At 48.9% G+C, this 9,520-nt stretch overlaps 1 protein-coding gene across 1 annotated transcript; it reads right to left on the bottom strand.

Moving 5' to 3' along the window:
- Positions 1–2,202: 2,202 nt before the first annotated feature.
- TBC1D13 (TBC1 domain family, member 13) lies at positions 2,203–9,361 on the bottom strand (the record flags this gene model as incomplete). Its single annotated transcript, XM_010139981.1, has 10 exons — positions 2,203–2,631; positions 3,326–3,383; positions 3,628–3,788; positions 5,255–5,418; positions 6,080–6,287; positions 6,675–6,834; positions 6,977–7,059; positions 8,398–8,497; positions 8,775–8,836; positions 9,321–9,361. Coding segments are annotated over 10 exons (1,103 nt in total), but the record flags the coding sequence as incomplete, so codon positions are not given.
- Positions 9,362–9,520: the final 159 nt, after the last annotated feature.

Raw genomic sequence — 9,520 nt, 5'->3', positions numbered from 1 at the left:
AGCACTAGCTAAAGACCATCTGACCTCAACATCACCAAAGGCCTTTGAGGAATAAAGCCAACGGAACTCATGAGGAGACTGAAAAGCTGGAAACAAGATTTTCTTTTCTACCCTCAGAAAATGTGGTTTTGCTCTGAAGGAGAAAGTCTTAGACTAATGAAATGGATGTCCCAAGTTACTGAGAAGTACAGCTCCTTCCCACAGCCCTTTTCAACAGCAGGACAGGAGGAGTCCTACCAGATGGGAGGAATACAAACCAGCTTTTCATGTAGGAACCAGCCTGTCTGGGTGGATCAAAGTTTGTTAAAAGTTCTCCCCAAAGAAGATCGCAATCAGTTTAGCGGCTATCATCTGCATAAAGCTAGAGAATTTACCCCAGAGACCCCTTCAGCAGCCAAAGCTCTCGTCACACCCCCTAAAGAGGAGTAAGGTGACACAGTGTAAGCCCTTCAACACCTACGAAGGGAGAAGCCAGCAGGACACCCATTCCCAGCCAGCCACTGCGCTGCTACCCGAGTAGCAGAGTTCACACATGGAACGTGAGAGCTACAGCACTGTTTAGAGCAGGATTGTCTGGAGGAGGCTCGATTCTGCCTAAGAGTTTGACCCTCTGGTTCCACCCTCGTGCCTACCAGCCATTTGGCCATGCGGGGTCCGACCACTCCCCCCTCTAGTGCAGCATACCCAAGAGCTGAGACCGCGAGATCCCCTGGAACAGCTCAGCCCTACAAGAACATCCATCCGGTGGTTAGAGCAGACAGGATGCTTCACACACAGCTCTCCTGGTCTATTGGTGCCACATTTCTTGGAGGAGAACTCCACCCTCTAGCAAGCACTGCAGCAGAGAGGGATACTGTTAGTGACTGCTATTAACTACAGATTGTGCCGAGTCTTCAGTTGCTCGTGCTCCACCACAGCAGCAACTCCTGGCTGCACCGGTGTTACTCGAGCATCCCCTGAAGAGGCAGACTGGGATTGCCAATGGGAACAGAGGTTTGTGTAGCAACCTGTCCTTGGGTCAGGTGAGGACTACAGCAGCCTGCAAGGAGCTGGCCTTCAGCGAAGGAAACAACGCCAGTTAAAAAGCTGAAGGCTGACAACATCCCTCTTGTCAGGCCAATTCTAGGCCATCAGCAGCTTAAGCAGATCTCACAGACTGCCCTTTAACGAATCAATACCCATAAATACCAACACCTGCAGTGCCCAACAGCGATGCAAGGTGAGCCAGCACAGCAAGGGAGGGAAACGCACGCGGGATTAGTGTTCACTCGAGAGCTGCTGCACCACCCAAGCACCCGGGTGCTGGCGGTTTCTCCCTCTGAGGATTAAGGTTTCTGATCAGTTCCACAGCCAGGGTAGCGGCTCTCTCCAGAGTTTGTTGATGGTCACCCGAGCCTGCCCCACTGTATTTGAAATGCAATGTTTCCCTCTCAGGAGGGAGAAGTGTCCAGCTCAGCACTGTGGCCCCAGCAGTCAGCTAACGGCAAGTGTTCATGTGCCCCGTGGATTACACCAGCAAAGGACGCCTCTTGTAGTCAGACCTGTACCACGCCTCTTCCCGGCACGAAGCACTGAGACAATATCAAGGTTACATGACCAGAGCTTGTGCAGGGTACTGTTACGCAGGCCCCTGAGGCAGAAACCCCCGTGCCATGCCTGTATAAGCCCCTAAATACGTCTGTCTTCATTGCACGTGACTAGATGCCCATTTCTTGTATTTCAGCACCCTGATTGTACCCGGACATACTCCAGTTCAGAACTGGGAAAGCAGCGTGAGGTCTCCCTGCAGCCACAAGCTCCTGCTCTAAGGCTGTGTGTAATAAGGCTTGACTTCAAACCACGCTTCACTCCTTGATGACAACCACCACAGTCTCACTTTCAAGGAGACCTTGTTGATAAGGCGATTCTGGATTCAGGCAGTTTCAGTGCACACAGCCACCATCCCAGCCTGTCAAGGTCTCTCTCCCAGGCCAAGGGGTCCAAACTGCTGGATGTCAGATGACAATCACCAGAAATGGAAGCAATCTTCTTTTCACATCCCAGGATGGCCAAGTGCAGACATGAGGGAGAATCCAGAAGCTACTTGAATGGCAGGATGTGTGAACTTCACTGGAATACATTCTATTCACAGGAGAAAGATCCTTCTATGCTCACCCACCAAAATCCACTGGACTCAGCCTGTCCCTTTCCCATGAGAAGTTACTCCATGTGTTACTTCCATGATACAGGAGTCCATCCCTTCAGGGATACGCAGACAGATGGTCTCTTTCTCCCCAAACTTAAAGTCATTTTAAAAAAAGATACAAACAACTGCTTTTGGCAGCACAGAGGCATCTGAGATTGGACAAAAATCTGGAGTGCAGGACCCAAGTAGATGGGGAAGTAATTAGTCCTTGACCTAATAAATAGAGTAGAAGGAAGTCTTCAAAGTGGCCAGTAGCCCAAACAGGAAACCTGAAGTCCTGCAGAGACAACTGGGAGCTTTAGTGCACCACACTGGATGGGGGCATCCCCTGGGACCCGCTGCCATACAGGGTCTCTGACATCTTTTGGTAGGCTCGTGGACTATTTGGAGTCTTGAAGTTCCTTTGCCTTCTTTAAAATCAGATGAACATCAGAGATAGGATAATCCTGCATCAAAGAAACAGAGATGCAAGTGACCACCAAGCGCTTCTTGTTTCATTTAAGCCAGGCAAACCTCGACAACAGGGTTCTTGGCCCATTATAACACGCTGCTGTGTTCAGTTACTCCCTTAACAGCCCATAACAGTTTCCTGTTTTGTAACTGATCCAGCCTCAAAACCTTTCAAGAAGTGGTTTGGTTTGTTTTATTTGTCCTCCAAGGGACTGCCACAAGGGTTATCTTCAGGCCAGAAAGCCTTATCAAAGCCAGGATCTTGCACTGCCCAAAGCAGGAACTGGCAGAACCAGAGATATCCCACTGTGTGATGCAGGTGTTCCCAGCCCTGGGTTTTCACAGGTCTCAGAACTAAACAAAAGTCTCTGACCAGTAACTTTAACACCGTTACAGTGCGTTTCACATCTCTGCTCAAAACTACTCTGTTTTTTGCAAACCAAAGGAATACCAGAAACTTCAGTCTGTGGCGATTTCTCTGCGGGCTGGATCGGGTGGGTGCACAAGCAGTAGACTCACAGTTCAGTAAGCAGCGTGCTGTGACATCCCCTAAGAGTTTCCCGCATGCGAACATCAGAGATCTGGTACTTCTCTGCAGCCAGACACACCTTCTCTCATACCACCATCCTCTCACTGTACAGTTTTAAGACTCTTCAATTGCTCCCTGTGCCCACTACGTTTAACCCTTACCTGTAACAGCCTCATGTTCAGAGTGAAGTCTCCTTCCAGCAACTGATCCCGGATTAGTCTGAAAGATAGAAATTATTCCACCTGTTTTTGACTTTTTACAGAGGAACTTTAAAAAACTGGCTACGCTGTGCCCTTACAGAGGCTTTTGAAAACACTTTTGCTACCATGGTGAAGAGGGACTAACCTATTCAACAGATGCCTTAACACATGCCTACAGAAGACCCTGTAGGGAGGATCCCTGGATCCACAGATTTAGGGAAAAGAGGGAAGGAGAAGAGCAGGAAGGCTTCCTCTGTACTTACGTCAACATGGCACAACAGACGAGCAGGAGAAAATCAAAGCGCTTATCATCAGCAAAGAGGGAGTCCCAGATACGGATGACGTCTGGCAGCAGGAACTCTTGGGACAAGAGCAGGGTCAGCCAGCGGAAGGCAAAGAACTGGGGTTTGATGTTCTGTTCTTGCTGTTGGACATGCACCAGGCAAAGAATGAATACATGCTCTTGGCCAGTTCCCTACAAGAGATGCACCCCGTGTTTCCATCCCCATCTCCACCCCAATCCTGCTCTCGGCTGCCAACTCCACCGCAACATCAGCAAACCCACTGCCTCCTTCAGGGCTCTCACAGTAAGCTGGGCAGAGGGATTTTCAGTGCAGCCATGCTCCAGGTCTACAGACAAGCCAGAAAATGCTTCTCTGTCCACACCATGGAGCAAAGGAAGCCTTTCTTCCTAAATGCACTATTTGTGTTAGTTCCGTTAAACCTGCCAAGGAACTTTAATGTTCCTGTTTGAACAGCATTTATCTGCAAAGCCACAGCCCTGCCCCCCCAGCAGAGGCACTGTTTTGTCAGGATTTCCCCTCCTTTCCAGAAGCCCTGTATTTATCCAAAGGTTTATTATGCACAAAAAGAAACAAAGATGGAACAGAGTTCACACTGATGGGCAGTAAAACATGCTTTTAGCCTGAAGCCTTCTGGGTTTTTTGCTGTTAAAACTGAGGGACTGTAAGTTTAATCAGTTCAAACGAGTTCAGGATTCTCCTGACATTCTCAAGGATCAGCTGCCCCATGGCCAGGACCACTTCCCGACAGCCAAACTGTAACCAGTTTATTTTCTCCCCTCTGAATGAGCCACCAGCCAGCATCACGTCACTGTGCTGACAAACCATTTTTTGGGTTATAAAAGACATATATCCTGATTTCTCTAAACACACACAAAACCCTCAGTGTGATTTGGAGAAGGCTGAAGTAGCTAGAACAGGTTTCCCTCCCAAATTCTCCTTGGACTGTCACACTAAACAGCCTTCAGGACATAAAGATATTTTCAACAAAAGCCGCCACCTTCATGTTCAGCAACACCCACACCAGCCCCAGGCACTCAGACCCTTGCACGAAGGAGAGTGATAGAAGTAGGGGAGTGGGATGGACCGGTTTGTTTGATTGAAGTTTACTTCAGGAATGATCTCTGTGCAGTTTAAGTTAGTGCTGACAGGCATCCAGCGGCCACAGATGTGCGGGGGGGTGGGCTGTTTTGTTTTTGAAGAGAAACGCAATTCCTGTAACTCTACAGCAAAGCTCATGTTTTGCCTGATGACTAGAACAGAGCGAAGACTCCAGCTCCAACTAGGTCTCAACCCAGGTGACAGGGATCACAGCTGGCAGCTTTGCAACGACTATTGTTTGCTTTCCCCATCAGGCAGGGAGGGCAGCTTTGCTGTGTCAGCTTGCTCCAGGCTTACTCCAAGGAGAGGATAGTTTAGCTCACAGATAAGAGTCTCTACTCCCCGAAGGCAAAGCCCTTGACACACTCTCTCAACTCTTCTATTCAAGCACAGTAACGGTTTAACAAAATCAGTTGACATTTAAATCTACTATTAAGCTCCACTCCTCCCATTCCACCAAGGCTCGGAGAAACACCTAACTCCTCACCAGTTTCAAATACAGCTCCACATCTTTTTCCTTCAGGGTGGAGTAGACCTTCTCCATTTTGTAGGTAATGCCACACTGAGAATCATCCAGGCTCTTAATGAAGTTGTCTCGAATTTCAGCCATTAGATTGGTAAAGCAGAAAAATGTGTCTGCTTCAGCGTGTTCTGAAAACAAAAAAATACATTTAAAAATGATGGGGGAAATAGAGGAAGGATCACTGACAGGGGCACACAGAACTGTTCTTGTTCCACCACTCCGGTTGCTGTACTGGATTCAAGCAGCAGAGCCCACAACATCTTGGCTCGCTTGGTCTGGGACAAAGCTAGATGCTTTTTTATTTGATCTACACACACTGCCGATGCAGACCCTTTACGTGGCACAAGGTCTTCATGACATCGGGTCACAAACCGGTTATCTAAGCCCAAGAACATCATCTGCTCTCCCTGCCATCAGCACACACCCTCAGATATCCTGTGAAGCAGAACAGGCAAAGTACTCCCATTCCACTCTTTTCTCACCAGGTATCCACAGCAAGAGCAAACAAGAGCTTCTAAAGGGATTTTAAGTTTCACAAATAGCAACTTAGACCCATAAAAAACAAACAAAACCCCCTCAAAAGTCTTCACTTCCCATGTCCTCACCACTCACAGCCCACTGAGCGTCCATCAATTTACTACGGTCCCCATCTCTTGCTGTATTTGATTTCTGGCCCCAAATCAGTCAAGACAAGAGTTGTTTAAACAGAGTCTTGTTCCCAAAGCAGTTCTTCAGGCAGAGAGCATGCAGTACCACAGCAGTCACCGAGCAGCCCAAAGCATCCCTCACCTTTCCATTCACTGTTAGGATCTGTGGCAAAGGTGTAGTAAAGAGGCCCCACGATTTCATTCATCCCCTGAACATAGGCTATCCCAGGGTTCAGCTTGGCATAGATGAACAGGATTCGCTCCACCACTTCCCAGTGAGCTTCACAGCCGTTGGGCAGAACTTCATACTCACTCAGAGCATTAGGTGTTGTTTTAAGAGGGGAGCTCACCTGAAAAGCAAGACTGGGGCTGATTCGGGATAGCCAGCTGGCACAGGCAGTTTCGTACGTGTGACGAGCTTGGCTGTTAGTACACACAGGCCCCCAAAAGACTTGGGCAGCTTATACTGAGCAGGGAAGTGTTCATATAAGCCAAGACAAGTAAGGCAGGAAGCACAAAGGAGTGAAGTCCTAGTGCTGGCTACCCCTCAAGAGCAAAGCAGGATGCCTTGCTGGTTCCACAGGGCTGTCCAGCCACCAGAACACACAGCACCTGCTGGGGCACTGGCTTAATTTCACCGCACAAGCAGGGAGAGGAATAGAAAAGAGCCTGAAAAACACCCATCCCCTTATCAGCTGAGATGCCTGCCCCACAGACAGCCCCCAGCTCCATCTCACATTCGTAACCCCACTGCGGTTTCGCGCCACTGTCTGCGACTTGAGCGTGGTCTGCTCCACCCGTTTGCGCAGCGTCTCAAACTCGTTTTGGGGGTCCAGGATTAAAAGGCAGGGGTAGTCTGTTGGGCGCTGGAAGAATGCCATGTCAGGGTACAGCCTCCTAGGATGGACACGGGAGGAAGTCAGGCGTAAGGAGGAAGTACATGCCCCACGTTCAGTGGGAGGCTCAGTTTAATATTAAACTTTGTTTTTGAAGTACAATGTGTTTAGCAAAGCACTCCGAGTCGTTACGCCTCACACACCTGACATCTTTGTCTATCTGGAGAAGCACTTCGTTATCCTTGAAGTATGTGTTCCATCGGCTGTCTGGATTTGGATTGAGGGGCTGGAGAAATGAAGAGAGACAGAACAAGCGTGTTTCACATGTAGGAACATCCTCAGTAAATACACACAGCTGAACACTTCTGCTCTCCCTCTGTCACCCAGTACCAGCAAGCTCTTAGCTAGCTAGAGGGAAAATTAAACCTGACGCTATGTTTAGTGTTGTTTCTTCACACGGGTGACGAGGAACCATGAGTGAGCACGCAGGTTCTTAGAGACGCAGAAGCCAGCATTTCCAATCCCTTTTCACCCGCCTCTTAATGACTCTGCTCCCAAAGCAGCTACCCTGTCCTTCCTCAACAAGATTCCTGTGCAATGGAGACGGTCTTTGTACTTCAGGTAAGACTTAACCGCCCACATGGTACTTGGCTGCTGTGGTTGTCAGTTACAAGCGTCCCCCTCTACCTCTGCTCTGGGAAGATGATTAACCACCCCCGTTGTGCCCAGAGAGAAGGAAATACGCAGGAATATGAACAGCCTGTCCTGCATCTGACCAGTCTGCCAACGTGACAGACTTAACCAGCCCTCCCCTCCACACACTCCTTCCTCTCTCCAGATCAAGACACGCGAGAAGTTAACAACTAACCCAGAGAACAAAAAACAACAACAACATTCCAAGAGATTCAAAGATCACTGTAACCTGCCAACGCATGGAACATCATAAACATGCTGGTTTTACAGCGCCAAGTCCTTTAGAGAGCACAGATGACTGTACACCAGCAGAGAGTTAATGTCCAGGACAAATCATGGAAGCAGGTATATCACTTCACAGTCTCTTCTGATCGGTTACTTCATTTCCTCCCCTAACACATATGCTCTTAACAGCACCTTCAGGGAAGGAAAAAGCCCAGGGAGGCAGGAAGTAGTCAATTAAAATTAAAAAAGCCAGCAGCAGAACTAGAACTAGGCGAGTCTCTTGCCTTCCATGCCATAGTCCAACTCGACTCTCCTGCCTCTTTTATACCCTCTGTTCAGATTAGCCTGCTCCGAGTCCAGCCATGGATCTCACTTCCCAGGAGAGAGGCTCTTTGCTGGAGGTACCTCTCGTGAGCCTCTCCCTTTCCCCAGGAGACCCGCAGCCTGGGCAGCCTGCCCCAAAGGAGGGGAGAAGGGATTTGCGTAGATGAAAACAGCTCTCTCAAGAACTACTGGTGCTTTGCCAAGAGTTCACACTGAAAGCTTCTAAGATACCAGGCTGGTACCTAGAAACTGATCCTCCTGCTAGCAGGGCACAGTTCTCTCAGTCCAAGAACACAGCCAAGAGCAGCCCAGGGGACAACATGCAGAACAACAGTTTATACCTCAGGAATCTTCTGCAACACAAAGACTTAACAGCACTTACATGATCTTCTAAGGTCACATCTTCCCTTGAAACACCCAGGTTGGCTTTGGCAATCCCAGGCTGGATAATCATTTCCTTTAGGAACTGGGAATACAGATCCCTTCAGGAAGGAAAGAGGCATTTGCAGTGAGGCAGAAGACGAAAGCGCTGTAAGCACCCAGGCTGAGTTCACACAGATCTCTCTGTACCACCCTGCCCAGCCGGAAGGCATCTGACTGTCTCTTCAGCTGGGTTTAGCTGAAGAGGTCAATCTACCAGAGAGAGCAGAACAGTGCATTCCATACCAGAATGATTCATTTTATGAAGCTACTTAATTATTTAAGGAACTATTCCCCTTCTCCACAGATATCATTAGACATAAGCACCGATGTCCTCACCTCTGTTTCTTCAGCAAAGAGCTCCATAAGGCTTTCTCTAAAGGGAGGTAGTTCAGGAGTATCTGTGCAGAAGACAGATGCACAAAACTTAGTACCTGGAGAATGAGCTGTTAAACCTGCGAGATGAGCGAGCTGAACACAGCAGCTCTCTGAAAACACTGGGAGCTTTCTCCAGAAAACCTGGTACTGTGCGCCAAGCAACAGTCAGGAATATTTCAGGGACTGGTTTTCAACACAGGCGTATTTGTAGGGCTGATCAATAGCAAACCTGACTGAAGTGCACTCCTCGCTTAATCCCAAGGTCTGCTCTCATGCAAAGAGCGGGCAGCTGCTTTCTACCATCTCAAGAGATGGTTGTCCTGGGTCAGTAAATGCTACTGCGATCGTGCCAGTGCAGATCTCCACAAATTAATGTCGCTTCAGAGTGGCTTTTAAGCTCAGGATTTTTTGCTTGTTTACAACTTTAAGTACCCAAAAATATCCTACGTACTTAAGCAACCCAAAGCGTCATTCGCCAAAAACAGAAGCACCCCGATCAAAACCCACCTTCCAGCACAGGCAGCGCAGCCCACCATCAAAGGGAATTCCTGTGGAACAGCAGGCAGAGAAATACCTCCGTCAGCCCCAGCCTCCTCGCCAACCTCCTCGTGGTTTGCTAATGTCACCGCACCAACAGGCGCGGCAGCACTTTTCCTCCCCGAGGGCATGAAGTTTTCGCGGGGACGCGACAGGGGTTGTTACACACG

Source organism: Buceros rhinoceros, unplaced genomic scaffold (genome assembly GCF_000710305.1).
Source record: "Buceros rhinoceros silvestris isolate BGI_N320 unplaced genomic scaffold, ASM71030v1 scaffold40537, whole genome shotgun sequence".
Classification (NCBI taxonomy): Eukaryota; Metazoa; Chordata; class Aves; order Bucerotiformes; family Bucerotidae; genus Buceros; species Buceros rhinoceros.
The sequence above is the reverse complement of the archived record's forward strand: the minus strand, read 5'-3'. Positions and strand labels throughout refer to the sequence as shown.